This window comes from Hyperoodon ampullatus (genome assembly GCF_949752795.1).
Source record: "Hyperoodon ampullatus genome assembly, chromosome: 16".
NCBI lineage: Eukaryota > Metazoa > Chordata > Mammalia > Artiodactyla > Ziphiidae > Hyperoodon > Hyperoodon ampullatus.
This window is the reverse complement of record NC_136929.1, coordinates 72,920,158-72,937,048: the sequence shown is the minus strand read 5'-3', so window position 1 is coordinate 72,937,048 and position 16,891 is coordinate 72,920,158. Positions and strand designations below refer to the sequence as shown.

Sequence of the window (16,891 nt, the reverse complement as noted above, 5' to 3'; positions counted from 1 at the left end):
AGAATGGACTGATGTTTTTCTTGCTTTCCTCAAATCTAATTCAAGAGACAATGCATGAATCTACTAGAGAACATTTACACAGCAGTGTATTAATCAGTGTGAATTTAAATGTGTGATGATTGCTAAGTAGCAGAGAATTCTCTAGATCCAGAAGAGTTTATGGAGAAGTTTTGAGTTGTGGTTTTTGAAGGTGAGGAATATGGGGAAGCAAACATATTAAGCAGAAGGGATTGTTTGATTACAAGTAAAGAGTTAGGATCTTCAGTAAATTTAAAAATTCTCTTCTATCACAGATAAGCTAAGAAACTGTGGCTGAGGGCCTTGTATCTATAAGGACTTGTTGAAGTAAAATGTGTGATGTGAAAAACAATATAGAAAAAGGTTGCTAGCCATTTGCCTGGGTTGGTTTATTGTTAAATATGTGGAAAATTTCCTGAAGAGCTGTATACTGAGAATATATGTGCCTCAGGGCACTGATGCTCATAGTGTGTCTAGTGACTGGAGCTAGACGGTGAGTTGTTTCCTGTCTGTAGGGAGATAAGTTAAGACGTTAAAAGTAAATGTTTAGAAACGTCTATAACAATCTGATAATACCACAACATCCAAATGTGTCATCATTTTTCTAGTAATTCATTTTTGTTTTATGAACATATAGGACTATGATGCATAGGAAATTTTTAAAAAATGTGATCTTTCATAGTTGATATTTGAGAAGCACTGATTTAAAAAATTTTCTACATTAGAAATACATAAATATAGATAGGAAAAGTAACCTTTTGTTACTTTTATTTATAAAAGTAACATTTATTTGAAAATGTGTACGATTATTGTTGGCCAGGGGTGGTGGTGGAAGAAATTGAATTATGGCTATATACTCAGTTGGAGACGTAAGCCCCCCAAAACACTGGAGGTGGAGTTCTGTTGAAAGTGGGAGTGAATATGTTAGACGTTAGTGCATAAGGAAACCTTAACGACAAGGTAGATAAAGCCGAGAACTGGTATGACAGAAAAAGACCTGAGAGTCACTGTGAATCACAAATGTGGTCTGGACAGCAGTAAAGTTTTCGGTCAGAAATCCTCTGGGAACAAAGTATCTTTATAACAAAGTTAGATGTAGAGATACAGATATTCATAAATAACATGATGACATCTTGCTAACTATTCTTGCTAAGCTGTGCAACCACAGATGATTGAGACAAATGTTCCTTCAAAATTTGTGTCTGGCAATCTTGGCTTTCCCTTTTTATATATTTCTTGGTCCTTCTTTGCCCTCTTTTTTAGTTGTCTAGTCATTTTCCTATTTAGCTTTCTCCCCTCCCCACATTAAGGCAAAAACACTCCGGTGATTGTCATTTAAATTTCTTGTTTTAATTGTACTTTAGTATGATGTTTCAGTCAATATGCAGCTTTACCTGGGCATTTGCATTTTATTTCTGATAATGGGATGACAGATTTTCACTTCTGTAAATCTTTTAGGTTTTAATAACAAGTTAAATTCTTTGGGTTTAGAGGACAAAAGGCTTGTGAAGTATCATGTTTATTTCTTCTGTTCTTGATTTTAAAGCTCTTTGTCAGGATGAGGGAAGTGGGATCAAAAGAGGCTGGCTTATCTACTGATGGCTTATTTGTGAGGAAATGTAGCTGGTGGAGGCCTAGTTTTGGATGATTCTGCTTGAGCTCAGTTTGGAGCCTCCTCCCCACTGTTCTCAAATCTTAAGAGCATCCTTTCCCTTTTGTATCATCTGTGTTACAAAACTTACTGATCTATATATATAGTATGATTTCTGATTAATTTGACATTTAAAAATTTTTGTGTACATTTCTGTTCTAATGTCTTCAAAAGATGACTTTTACATTATTTACTTTTACATAGGGAACCAAATAGGGATAACAAACTGGTGAGTATTATGGTAGAGTTCTTTTATGGAGAAAGCTAAAGTAAATTTGGAGAAATTAATAGGATTATGACATAGATAACCTGGGATGTAAATCTTTCCGCAATCCTTCTGATGGCTAGGCTCATTTTAAAACATGGAACCAAATATTGATTGGACATGGAACCAAATATTGATCTTGGGGAAAAAATGAAAGGTGAGGAGAAAAGGGGGAAGATGTTGAAAAATAAATCGTAATGGGAATCACAATCTAAGACTTCACCTGTAACACCATTTTAAAACATTTTATATATGTACTCAACTATTGTTTTACTTAGTATTTAGATTTCCAAGTCAGCCACATCCGTATCTTTTACCCGTGAGTACTGTGCAGGAATGTTTTTATGGCAAATTGTATTTAGAATTCCAAATTAATACACTCAGAGCTATTCTTTTACTGGAGATGGCTGAACCTCTATTCACCTCTGCTGCCCATGCTGTGGGAACGTGCACAGGCTTTAGATTTAGAGATACGTATGGTAGAATTGTTGGAGTCCAAGTTTCCGTAGGCAGGGGACCATCACGGTTCCTGTTTATAGCTTGCTTAGAGCTCATGGTGAGTTTTTAAAGAGTTGGGAATAGTAATAACCCAGTAGCACTGAATAATGGTCAAGGTTTTAGGGTTTGGAGTTGGATGCCAGGCAGTCTGAATTGAATCCCTGTTTCTTCACTGATTGTCTTTGTGTCTTTAAGCTTAGTTAAACCTTTCTGTTTCTTCATTTGCAAAATGAGAATAATAATACCTTAGTACCTGGCATGTAGAGGTGTTATGAGGACTAAATGAGAAATGCCCAGTAAACGGAAGCTGTTATTGGTAATACATGGTGCTAGCCAAACCTTTCTGGTCTTGTTTGGGAATTGTTAACTATTATTAAATAAATAAATGTCTGTTGCTACTCACTCTGGATCAGGCTGTATTAGAGTTGTTCATTGGAAAAGCTGTTCTATAGTTGCTTTGAGAATGTCCATCTTTTCTTTGAGGTGTTCAGGCCCCTCCTCCCCACATAGCTGGTAGCTTCTCAAACATATCCTTCAAATTTGGTGAAAATACATCTGGGATTTTCTCACTATGCAGTGGCAGACTTGATTTTATTTATGTTGACAATGATCTTCTGTATCCGTTTCAGGTAATATGGTAATACTTTTATAAAATTAAATGTTTTATAATTTCATTTTATCATTTAGTCACCCCAACAATTCTTTGAGAGATACTATTTTTTTCCATTTTACAGATTGGGAAATGGAAGTTAGATCAAGTAATTTACTTGGAATAAGATAGATAATATTTAGTTATGTTTCAGAGAAAAAAATTTTTCTAGGACAGTATAGAAGGGTAAGATCTTCTATAAGGTAAAAAATGAAGAGGTAGCGGAGAGAGAGACCACTGGTAACATGCAGAGAAGGAGATAAAACATTGACCTTATGCCTGCCTTTTTTTCCATTTATGTGATTATCTCAGTGTAAGTTTGTAAACAGTATAAATTTCTAGGGCAAGAATATACAATTAAGCTTTTGATAATTGATAGCTAACTTTTCAGAAATGTTGCACAAATTTATATTTCTACTCATGGGTGCTGGTTTTTCTACAGCCTTGAAAACACTGAGATGTAAAAATCTTTCATATCTTTGTCATTTTATAGTCAAAAACCCCTCATTGTTAAAATTTGATTACTGCTGCTATTGAGCTTCTCTTTTATGTTTATTGACCTTTGGTGTTTCTTTGGTGTCCTATGCTTTTATTTTACTGTTGGGATATCCTTTTTAAATTTGTTGTAAACTCTTTGTTTATTAGACATTTAAGCTTCTTTGTTTTTGGTCTCGAATTTCACACGTAATTTATGCTGTCAATTTTGAAATGTCATACTTATTACTCTGATTATCTTTTATTAAGTACATTAAAAAAGAATAGAATATTAAGCTCATTTTGTTAAAATAACATGGTAATTCACTGTCTGATGAGTTGGTGATTTTATATTGAAAGGACTGTCATTATTTTTATGTAATTTGAATCCACTATCATTTTTATTGCTAATGATCTATAGTAATCAACTTCCCTTTAGCAAACAGTTACATTCTCTCTCTTCTCTGTTTTGTCAGACTTAAATGTGACGTTCTTCTTACTGTTTAATCCGTCAGTCTATTCTTTTCTTAAAATGATGGATTAGATTAGATTGAAACTTGTTTAACAATATGATAGTTCCTATAGAAAAGGGCTCAACTTTGAAAAAGTTAATTTTATTTTCCTCCTAAATGAAGAGTCCTCCAGGGTGAACTTCCAGAATTGTGTTGAGATAAAGGTGTGCTTTGGAAAGAACAGATTAAATTTTGTTGTAACAAATTAGGAGTTCAGCCACGTATTTTCTCTACTTTAATTCGTACTTTGTGTGCAGTGACAACTTGCTCTTGTTGAGTCAAGAGTCTTCAAAATTTATGATTACAAGGGAATTTTGTCCTGTTGATTGATTTAAAAAGATCTCGTGAGAGTTTTTTGTTTTGGAGGCTTTTTTTTTAGGTGTGTATGGTTGTTTTGTGTTTGACACACTACCGTATTTAAACACGTGAACTGAAACAGAATGGCTTTTGTACACAGTATGTAATACTGTTGACTATAGTCATTATTTAGCTTTAGCTTTGGGGATTTTGAGTTGGTTCTTACCTAATAATGGTAGTTTAGTGAAACCATGCTGCATCTGCCACTTGGACCTGGGAACCAGTAGATCATTCTGAGATATTCTGGTTGGCTTCTTTACACTCTACTCTGGGCACTGTATTTACAAAGTGTAGTAGCTGATATTAAGAGTTTGGTGTTACTGGTGGTTCGTCCCTGTTTTCCTAGGAAGTAGGGGTCAGGAAAAAATTAGTAAAGATCAATTTAGAATTCTCATGCACAAACATGCTAGCCTAAGTTTTAAGCTAAATTTAACCAAAACTATGTAATTTTTCCTAACTCTGTTTAATTCCCAAGATATGTTCTTGCATTTTTTTTTTTTTTTTTTTTTTTTTTTTTTTTTTTTTTTTTTTTTGTGGTATGCGGGCCTCTCACTGTTGTGGCCTCTCCCGTTGCGGAGCACAGGCTCCGGATGCGCAGGCTCAGCAGCCATGGCTCACGGGCCCAGCCGCTCCGCGGCATATGGGATCCTCCCAGACCGGGGCACGAACCCGTATCCCCTGCATCGGCAGGCGGACTCTCAACCACTGCGCCACCAGGGAGGCCCTGTTCTTGCATTTTGAAAGTGGGGAGGAGGGAGTGGCTTAATGAAGTCTCTGTAGCTACTGTTTCTCATTGATCCCATCCATGCCAATTAGAGTCAAAGAGAGATTGATTAATTTAGGAATTCGTATTTGGTCATTTTAGAATTAGCTAGAATAATGTTAAGATTGTAACATGTTAAGGAATACTATAGAATGTGGGATAAATTGAGTTAAGAGTACAAGCTCTGGAGCCTGACCTTATGTTAGTTTTGAGATTATAGGCAAGTTATTTGAACCTCATCTAAGCCCACCGTTCTCATCTGTAAAGTTGGTTTATAATGGTGCCTATCTCACAGAATTTTGAGTATTAAATATATTAATGGCTATAAAGTGCTTGGCATAGTGCATTGTGCTTGTCAAATGGTAGTTGTTGTTGCAGTCTTCTGCTGCTTTAAAAAACATGTTTATCTGTTTCTGGATGTGTGTAAGATTATTTATCTTTGATTAACCACTACCTACTTTAAGTTCAATCATAGTAAAGAGCATTGCTGAAGATATTCTGCTTCATTTCAAGATTCAGTTTAAGCAAGGGTACACATATAAATAAATCAAAAGGGAACCTTTTGCTAATAAGCAAATAGGCATTTTAGCATGATGGTTGCTTTCGATAAGGGACTAAAATTCATATAAAATTTTTTATGGTCATTACAGGTGATAGTTTATTGTAGAAATAACTTTCATGACTTAAAACAACATTACTCACTTGCACTTAGAAGATTTTAATAACTTTGGCATGGTATTCTGTTTTTCTACATCTTGTATTCTGGTTCTATTCTAAAGCAAAAGAATAAAAGAAGTTGTAGTTTGGTGTTCCAAGTCTTTAGAAATTGAATGTGACCTTGCTTAACAACTGATCTCATTTTTGGTGGCATAAAACTCCATTGTAACATTGAGGTTTTGAGAACAGAAGTAATGACTACTTTGTAGACTTTCTTAAATGTATGTAGATAATATAGTGGGCTTCTTCTCCCAGGATCAGACTCAGTAGAGCTTAAAAAACATTTCTGTATGTGTAAATCCTGTTCTGCTATATTTGACATAATTTAGATTACTTTTTACCTAGCAGCATCCTCTGTTTTCATCCTCTCAACCTATATGTGATTTCTGTATTGACTCCACAGATTAAAAGATCTTTTTCATTTATAGATGTTTACCTGCCCGTGAGTCTTTAACAATGACAGTCTGTTTTTCTGTAGACCCACTTTCTATAGACCTGCTCACCATCCCATCCTATAATTGGCTTTATTTAAACAGTGAAAACCTAAGGGACCTAATATATTTCCATGAAAACCTACAATTACTGATAATGAATGGCAGGACAAAATACAACATAATCTTTGAGGCTGGCTTGTTTTTGTTTTTGATTTTTGAATCTTTTACTCGAGAAAATTGATTGGAGCCGAATATACAATCACTTATAGGTTTAGATTTACTATTCTAAATTGATTAGGTGTGAGAGCCTTTAAAATCCAGGTGTATTAACATACCTAATTAACTAATAAATTAAGTAGAGGTAGTTCCCTGTGTCTATATGGAAATTAGCTTATTTATTTGATTTAAAATATTCAAATGGTTTTAATCAGTTTGGAGTCTTATTTTTTCCTAGTGAGTTTTACATTAACCACTGACGGTTAATGGAAATGTAATCTTGTATTTAGTTCTCATAATAACAAATACCCTAAACCGTTAGGGTGTTTAATTAATTGAGGGAAAACCATTGTACATCAGAAGAGGTCGTAAAAGAGAAATGAAAATTCATTTTCAAATAAATATACAGTAAATTCTAGGCCAGAGGTTTCTGTTAGTGGACCTCAGACCCTTAGAAGTGGCAAGAGGTAGGTAGGTTGCTGAGTTGTAACTGCAAAAGGCAATGAGTTAGTACATTTCATTAAACATTGTCTAAAGGGAGATAATATCAATATTTCATATATGTGCACAACTATTTTCCAAGTATTTGAAGATGTTTGATTAATAAAATACAAATTGTTTAAAAGTGCCATTCATAGTAGCTTTAAATCATCATTCATTGTTTCAGAGTATAAATAGTGAAAACACAGTTATTCTGTTTTTGATGTTCAGAGGGCATTCTTTTTTTTTTTTTTTTTTTTGCGGTACGCGGGCCTCTCACCGCTGTGGCCTCTCCCGTTGCGGAGCACAGGCTCCGGACGCGAAGGCCCAGCGGCCATGGCTCACGGGCCCAGCCGCTCCGCGGCATGTGGGATTCTCCCGGGCCGGGGCACGAACCCACGTCCCCTGCATTGGCAGGCGGACTCTCAACCACTGCGCCACCAGGGAAGCCCCAGAGGGCATTCTTAAAATTCAGGGCATTGGAAACTTTTTGTGCTAGGATAACAATTGACTTCTCTAGTTTATAACTAATGATTAGGTTGTGATATATAATAACAAGGCCTGTAATGTGAAGTATTGTAGAGATGATGCTGTTTTGCAATTTTACCAAAAGAATTGTGCTCTGAACATTGGTCTATAACAACATTTTCTGTATGAGCAGTGGTTTTTATATATTTTTCTTTTGCTAGACTGAACTTTTTAGGGGAAGAGACTAGATCTTACCACTGTATTTCTCTCTCTTTTAAAAAAATCTTTATTGGAGTGTAATTGCTTCACAATACTGTGTTAGTTTCTGTTGTACACCAAAGTGAATCAGCCATATGCAGACGTATATCCCCATATCCCCTCCCTCTTGAGCCTCCCTCCCGTCCTCCCTATCCCACCCCTCTAGGCCATCTAGGGAGGGCAAAAAGCCTTATGCTGAAATGTTAAGTGAATGAATGAATGAAAAACAATGTGTTTGCATTTAAGGTTTTGAAATAAAACAGTCCTAAAAATTAGCTTTTATTGTTCTTTCTTTTGACACAGTCTGGAGACTTATCTTATTTGTTAGGAATGAGAGTGGATTTCCCTTAGTCCTAAACCATTGGATTGGTCTTCTATGGACTAGGGCAAGGATTTTTGAAGAGCCAGGGCTTTGGGGGCTATGAGTAATGATCTTGAAGGCTCTGAGCATTTAGGGCAAGCTAAAGGAGTGGGATGTTAACTATTTGAACCCCTGTCCTTTTTTTATTTTGGGGGGTGGCCCCAATTTCTGTTTTACCACTAGTTTCTTATCCAGGTCTCTTCCCTGACATTCTCTAGAACTTTATTACTGGAAGGGTGATCACCAGACCAGCAGCACACTAGTCGTCTTGGGAGCTTTTGAGAAATGCTGAATCTCATGCTTTACTTTAGGCCTGCTGAATTAGCATCTTTATCTTAACAAGATCCCTAGAAGAGTATATGTTCATTACAGTTGAGATGTGCTAGTCTAGAATACATTCTCCAATTTTTTCAAGCCCTAAGTTGTTATTTTTTAAATGCCCAATAAAAAGGGTAGAACTATTTTCAACTACTGTCTTATTGTGCTGTTTAGATTTTGTGAAGAATGATAAAAATCAGTTTTGTAGTGAATCTTGAGACTTAAAGTAAAAATTGTATACATTAGAGAGAGAGAGAAAAAATAGTTACATGTTATGTTGGATATTTTAGCACAGGAACAAAAAGAGAATGGGAATTTTGATGTACAATGTTGACTTACTAGGAGGTGGAGCAGACAAGCTGGTTACTTACCAACAGGACATGACTTTGCAAAATGCTTCCGTTTCATAATAACCAGCAGGCTGGACTGGCAAGGAGGCTGTCAAGAGTGGAGGATCAACCAGGAAACATACCTTTTTTTTGACCAGCACATTCTCAAGATTGGTTTAGGAAGGGATTGCTGGAAGCTAAGGGGAAGGGAAGAGGGCTTGTGCTTTTGTTTGCTCTGGTGGAGGGGTTTGGATCTTGTAGGACTCAGAAGGCTTTGGAGAAAATAAACATTTCCCATAAAATTTTGTTTGCCCTTTATTTCCTCACCTTCCATTTGACTTCTCTATTTCCCATAGCCCCTACTGTCATTTAATCACCGATAATTGTTTTTAAGCTAGCAGCTCTTTCCCCAGCCACGCCTTAGCCTTCTATTTGCATTGCAGTTTCCTGGAGTTCCCATCCTTCGCCTACGCCTGTGATTCTCAGGTGGGGACAGTTTTGTCCCCTGACTCCTGCAGAACATCAAAGATATTCTTGGTGTCACGACCTGGGGCAGATGCTGCTAGTCGTCCTGCAGTGGCCCAGGACAGCCCTCCACAGCAAAGAATTATTATCCAAAGTCTGTAGTGCTGCGTTTGGGAAACCCCAACCTGGATTATCGTCAGAGACCATTGATTTATCTACCTATTTCCAGTTTAATTCTCATTCACAAGCTTTCAAGAGTTCCCCATTGCCCATGGAGTGAAGTCCAAACTCCTTGGCATAGGATACAAAACAATTCATGGTTTTTTTTATTGCTTTCAAGCCTCATCTTTTGCTCTCACGGTTGGTCCTCTACTAATGATAGACTGAAAACTTGTAGTTTTCCCTTAACTGACAACAGAGTGCCTGTATGCCTCTACATATGCATTTTTCCTAACCTAGAAATACATCTTTCTCTCTCGCTCATTCTGGTTTGGTTTTGTTTTGTTTCGTTTCGTTTCGTTTTGTTTCTTGTCTAGACACACTCCTCCTTTAACACTGCTCAGGCTTTCATCCTCTCTGTGAAGGCTTCTTTGCTTCTGTTCAATTGGTACCTTGATTATATATGCATTTTTCATATCACAGTGAGTGTGTTCTGTTTGCATGACTTTGTTAACCACTAGGTTATGTCCTCTTTCAGAGGGAAAGGTGTGTGTTTTATTCATCATTGCATTCCAAGTACTTAGAACAGTTCTTGATACAAAGTAGGTTCTCATGTTTAGTTGAAAATACATTTTTCCTTCAAGGAATAAATAGTAGTTCACATAATTTGGAAATTAGCTTTTAGATGAGATTTTACCATAATTTACATTCTGTGCAATGAGACTTCTGTCTGTAATCTTTTCGGCTCACCATCATGCTCTGTATTGCTGCCATCTCTTTTCAGATGTCATTTGTCTTCTCTTGCTTATAATGGTATTTAAATGGTATTGATACCTTAGGTCTTTTCATTCAGTATCACATAGAAAGTTTTACTTTTGGATTACTTTTGGATTACTTTACTCTCTGGCTATTTATTGAAGAAACTTTAATCTGTAGCAGGACAAGTTTGGGGATCTCTTCTACCTAAGAGGAAAGGTCTTGGGCTAATTATAGGTTTTGGGGGTGATGGGGAGGAGGGAGAGGAATAACTAATTCCTTTTTGGAAAAACAAGAAACATATAATGAGAGCTGCTGGGGAGGGAGAATTATACATTGGATTTATTTAAAACCTTTTTTTCTATATTGCTTAATGTATACTATGAGAATAAATTTCACTAAGGTAATAACTGGCTCAAAAACAAGTCAGAATTTGTGAAGGCTCTAAATAACAGAAGAACATTTTTTTTTTTTTTTTTTTTTTTTTTTTTTTTTTTTTTTTTGCGGTAGGCGGGCCTCTCACTGTTGTGGCCTCTCCCCTTGCGGAGCACAGGCTCCGGAGCACAGGCTCAGTGGCCATGGCTCACGGGCCCAGCCGCTCCGCGGCATGTGGGATCTTCCCAGACCGGGGCACGAACCCGTGTCCCCTGCATCGGCAGGCGGACTCTCAACCACTGCGCCACCAGGGAAGCCCCAGAAGAACATTTAAAGCAATAATTTTCTTGCTTTCAAATGTATGACTAGAATTTAGGTGTCCTTATATATATAGAACCTATTTGACATGTTGTGATTTTGTTTAAATAAATATTCTTTGATGTGTTGAACTTTTTTGATAGGATCATCTTTAGCCCAGACGTTTTCTAAAATATAAATTTTAAATTAGTGAAGGCTTAATTAAGGCTATATTAATTTTGCTATATGTCAGAGCCTTATAGTTGTGAGCTATGTTATTAAAAATAACTTGCTTTAAAATTCTTTCATCTATAATTTGGTTCTAAAGGGTATATTTCTATTCTCATTCTCAAAAGTTGCTTGTGATGTAGACACAGAGAGTAATTGAATTGGTTCAGGATTGCATAGAGGTGGAAATATTTTAGCTTCATGAAACTTTACCCACTTCTATAATTATTGGATAGATGGGTAGTCTAGTTTCCTTTCTTATGCAAGTTTAATTTTTGGAGAATGTTAATTTCAACTATTTGCTTCAGCAGTCTTAAGACAGAGCAATGAGTAAACATAGATTTTCTTATTTTAGATCTTAAATTAGATACCTTCCCAAGAATGTATCAGTATTCCTTAAAGGGAAAAAAAATACACAAATTCCCTTTAAGATGCAATTTAGTACAAATTTGCTATAATTAAGAGAAGTAAAATGGTGGAAACTGTTCATTAACCTTCATGTATAAAAAATCCCTGCCAATCACTTTTAAGATTGTTTACTAACTTTATTATAATATTAGCCAATGAATCAGTGCTTTTACTAGGCGACTTAGTATCAATCTGTTCAAATTACTGAGATTTATAAGACCAATGAAATTTGTGTATTTTTTTTGTCTGAGATTGTTGTTTTTCATTGAGTACAAGTTTCACTGAGTACAATGCCTGTTTAAGATAGATCAATTTGTACTCTGCCCTAATGGGCATAGAATTTGAAAAATTAAAAAAAAAATCCATTCCTTGAAATTAGCTGCTGCTTCTAAGTGGGGTGGTTCTCAGTAGGAAATAAGGTAGTGAGATGGGGGGCAGAAAAAGATATGGTGTGAAGAAATTTTTTTACCTGTATTTTGTGCCGTTGAAGCCATTTCTTCATATTGCAGTGAGAATAGGTAAGTGCCAGTGGAAAAAAATTTGCAAAGCATTTACTTTGCTGATAAGTTAATTTCTGTTCACTAAACTCAGATTATAATGTATTTCACTAAAACAGCTGTTGTTTTATGTAATACTGTTGTTAGGACTATGGGTTATTTTGGAGGTGTGTGCGTACTGGGGGGTGGGGATGGGGAATGGGGGGTGGTGCTAAAGACATTAGAGGGAGTGTCTTAGAAATTTTACTTGTTTCCTATTCCACCATTCTTGATATCTTCTGTATGTTAGTTATGTTAGCTTAGATTAGTATGGGGGATGTTAGGAGTGGCCTGGTTTCTTTCCTTCTTTTTCCTAGCCAAGGAAGTATCGCCTGGGGATGCTGGAGGAGAGGCTAGTTCCGATGGGATCAAAGGCACGAAAAGCAAAGAACCCTATTGGCTGCCTTGCTGACAGGTGTAAATCAGGAGTACCCATCAATATGGTTTGGTGGAACAGAATCACAGAAAACAATTTACAGGTAAAAATAATTTTATTAGACATTTTTGAAAAGTGAATATTTTGGCTGCTTTCTGTGTCTGTGTGGGGTGGTGTGTATGAGATTGGATGACTTAGCTGATACACTTAGGTTTTTTGTTTTCTTGTTTTTTTTTTTTTTTTTAAATCAAAGTAAGGGTAGTGGCCCATTCACTAACTAAATGTTTTTGTTTTGTGGCTTTTTTTGAACTTTCTCTGCTTGTAGTATATTTTCCTATTCTGTTTAATTTAGTTTTTCCCTTTTGGATTTTGTTTATAGTTAAGTTTAATTATTTTTAATACACAAAGTTGTACTACATTAAAAAGTCATATAAAATTTATTACAGAAAATCTCATTTATTTGGAGTCTGAACAATAGAAAGTTCCACATGTTGTCTTTTTGTACATTTTTACTAGGAGATAAAAATTGTATGTAAACTTGTCAAGTGTTGGCTGTAAAACCAACTTCAATAGTATGTTGTCTTAGAGTTATTATACATTTCAGTCTTTTGCATTATCTGTGCTAATGAAAATGAATTTTTATAACTCAAAGGCTAGCTTTTGTAGGACTCTGAATCTGAAGTACTTACAAAATAATTTGAATTATATTCCATTTTAATTTGGATTATAATTATTATAGTCTCATTTAAAGAAATTGGTAATTGTATAAAATAGCTCTGTTGACCAAAATTTCAGTTTAGCTGGAAGTAGAATATCTTTCATCCCAAACTTTCTGAGTACATTGATATTTTTAAAATATATTTCTAGCCAAAAGCCTATAACCACACATACACATATCACACACAGAAAAGGTATAACAGAGTCAACAACTTGGTTTTATTTCTGTCAGCAACTTTGTATTACGAGGGGGTTCCACAGTATTTTGGTCTGTTTAGTGTTAATGCCATAGCAGTATCTGTGTTACCTTGGGCACAGAAATAAAGAAGTTGTTCCCAAAATACTGCAAAACGTGTTACTTGTCTCAACTGAAAATTTCATAGTATTTTTCTAAATATAAGGAAAAATAGGGAAATGGAGGGGGGTGGTCCACATAATCAAATACTTAAAATTTCTGTGGAAAGTTTGGGATATGTCCATTATGAATAAGAATTCATAATGGACATATCCTTTATGAAGGATGTTTACTGAATTTTTCTTTTTGAGATCAGGAGAGAGGTTTGATGTGGATTGTTAGAATTATTTTTCAGTTTTAAAAAGAAAGTCTGAAAATAAATTGGGCTCCAGTTATCTAAGGACAGATACAGGTGGAAGTGGAAGTGCATGTAGGTTGCAGGGGAAACACGAATGATGCAGAGGTACGGCCACTTGACCGCCCCCCGCTGTCCCCTGTATCTCAGGGGCAGTTTCAAGGTACTTCTCTTTAGCATAGCTTGAAAAAATCCTTAGGTTCGTTTAAATAATATATGCTAGGATTATGCTTTATTTTTAATTAAAAAGCTAGTAACAGATTTGCATTCAGTGTGCTAAAGATTGAATTGATGCTATCTGAATCTAATATTTCAAATACTAATATTATTTTGTGTTTCAGATAGTTCAAATAGTTCTTTTTTAAGGATGTAAGGAATGCCTTATTAGCTTGATGTGACGTTGGAGGGGTAAGAATGCCTTATACTATCAGTCATGTGTTGAAGCATTGAAAAATACCCACCCGGTGTCCATTACTGTCTTTGTGGATTCCTAAGTTGGGTACCTGGTATTGTTTATTTAGAGCAAAGAGTATGTCAGTGCAATTTTCTTTTCTATTGGGGTTTTTATCTTTTTGTTGTATGAGAAAAGTAACTCATATAAGTCAATTTTGTACCTATGCTTTTTAGTTTTGTATTATGTTTACCTTCAAATATTTTAAAGATTTTTCACATATAAAAATTTTAAAGGATTGTGTAGCCAGATATATTAATCTTTCCTGTTTCATTTGTTTCCTTTCCTTTAAAGCTTAGGTCTTCTCAATCCTAAGGTTAGAAAAATATTTATCTATATTTTATTTTAGTGATTATAGCTATGTTTCTTAAATGGTTACCTTGTGCCACACACTGTGCTAAGCTCTTTACATGTATTGTCTCTTTTGGTCTCTTATGGGACGGTTGTTATTGTTAAATGAAGAAACATCTTCAGAGAAGCTAAGTAACTTTAAGGTTAAATGGTAGTTGGTGGAGGAGCAGAATTTTGAACCCATGTTTGTCAGGCTTCAGAATCTCTTCACTTCTGTGTAACATAGTTCTAGTTGTACTAGAGCTATGATTGATGTAATTGTCTAAATGGTTAACTGAACTTCTGTAGGACAGCTTTTTTTGAGGATGAGAATGGGTACGTAGTTTTCCAGACATGGTCTGTAGCTTATGCATAACAGTATTTGTAAGGTCAGTCTTTTTTCCTCATGATTCATCTTTTTTATTTTCTCAGTGATATTTAACTGCCTTTCTTTCTGGAACTTTAAATATTTGTTTACACTGATTTCTTTATCTTGACCTAACATCTTTTTGGAAAACAAATTTTGGAAAAACAAGTTTTTCCACTTCTGAAAACAAAACAAAAAAACCCAAGCAAACAACTAACTAACAAAAACCTTAAAACAACAACAGAAACTTTCTCTGAAAGTTTCTACCTGGATCATTCATGATTGCATTTATTCTCTTCAGTGCTGGATTTCTTTCAAGAGCCCTATGATTCCCAGCCTTTTAGTACTTAATAATCTTTTTATTTATTTTCTACCAAGAATCTTGTGATATGGAAGAGTCTGTCTACTGAACACAGGACATTTGTAAAACAGTAATTCATGCTTTCATTCTAAAATATATAATATGCTAATTAGAGAATAAAAGAAATTTAATATTTTTCTTATATTGTGGAGGTAGCTTGGTGGAGGCTTAATTTATTTTTCATATGGCTGTTTGAAATGTTGATCATACCCATCTGGTCTCCATTACTACTTCTGTGGAGTTCCCACTTGGGGACCCTTGAAATAGATTCTAGTCTTTTCTCTGATTTCTTTACAACCCATTTATTCCTTCAGTGCTTAGAGTTTGGTGTTATCAAAAATTTTGCTGGAAACAAATCCCAAAGCTTGTCAGAGGTCTCCTGAATCACCAAATCCAACAGTTTTATCCAGTACTTAATACTGCTGACCACTTTTTTATTTGAAGCTCTTTCCTCATGCATTCTTGTTTGTTTGTTTGCTTGCCTATTTATTTATTTATTTATTATTGGCTGTGTTGTGTCTTCATTGCTGCGCGCGGGCTTTCTCTAGTTGCGGCGAGTGGGGGCTACTCTTTGTTGAGGTGCGTGGGCTTCTCATTGCAGTAGCTTCTCTTGTTGCAGAGCACGGGCTCTAGGCACATGGGCTTCAGCAGTTGTGGCACACGGGCTTATTAGTTGTGGCTTGCGGACTTTAGAGCACAGGCTCAGTAGTTGTGGCGCATGGGCTTAGTTGCTCCGCGGCATGTGAGATCTTCCCGGGCCAGGGCTCAAACCCGTGTCCCCTGTGTTGGCAGGCGGATTCTTAACCACGGCGCCACCAGGGAAGTCCCCACCATGGATTCTTGACTCTGTTTCATCCCTGCTGTTTGTGAGCTCCTGTTCTTGGCTCACTTGTTCTTTGCTTTCCTGTGTATGCCTAAGATTCTTAAATTTTTATTTCTCTTAGAACTGTCTTCTCAGTTCAAGACCCAAATCTTTCATGCCTTCTGGTATCTTTGCATGTAGATGTATATCCCTCTACCACTACAAATTTGGCAAGTCTAGAACTCAGTGTATTTTTCTCTTCTCCAAATCTACTGCTTCTTTTATATTCTCTTTATATTCCTTCTTTAGTTAATGGCTTTATCATCTTCCCAGTCACTGAGAGTACATAGCTTCATTTCTTCCCTGTCTTCTCCCATATTCTACCATTTATTATGAAAAGGAAACTACTGAGGTTTGACTACCCATTAATTGAAAGATGATGCATTGGACAATTTACATTTGCCATCATATTAAGGCTTTACCACAATAGTGACATATTATCCCCATTTGAAAAATATGGAAATTGCAATTTAGACAAGGCTTATTGTTCGTAAGTGATAGAGCTGGGATTCTAGCCCAGATCTATTAAGTTTTATATCCTGAGATTTTCCTGCTATATTGTCTGCCTCTAATCCTCATTCTTTAAAATTCCACGGTATCTTTTAATGCTTTCCTTTCCTTTCCTTTTTCTTTCTTTTTGTTTTTAAACATAACTGACATATATACCCTCAGTGTATCTTCTGAATAATTTTTGTCAAATTCCTTCAGGATCTGTTCAGCCTTTCTAGGGCTATCTCTCTTTAACTGTCCACATGTACTAAATTCTAATCATATGGAATCTTTCATACCTCATATAATATGAAATACATTGTCAGTTCTCTGTACCTTTTTATCTCTGTACCATT

General features: G+C 35.7%; 1 protein-coding gene across 2 annotated transcripts in view; it reads left to right on the top strand.

Moving 5' to 3' along the window:
* PAN3 (poly(A) specific ribonuclease subunit PAN3) overlaps positions 1-16,891 on the top strand; it is a gene marked incomplete at both ends in the record, with an annotated part of 117,308 nt that overhangs the window by 17,501 nt on the left and 82,916 nt on the right. Inside the window, one exon of one of the 2 annotated variants that reach the window (XM_079721563.1) lies at positions 12,310-12,471. The exons of the other annotated variant lie outside the window; for it this stretch is intronic. Within the exon in view, the coding sequence (XP_079577689.1) occupies positions 12,310-12,471 (162 nt within the window). The remainder of the gene's footprint in view (positions 1-12,309; positions 12,472-16,891) is intronic. 2 annotated transcript variants of the gene reach the window in all.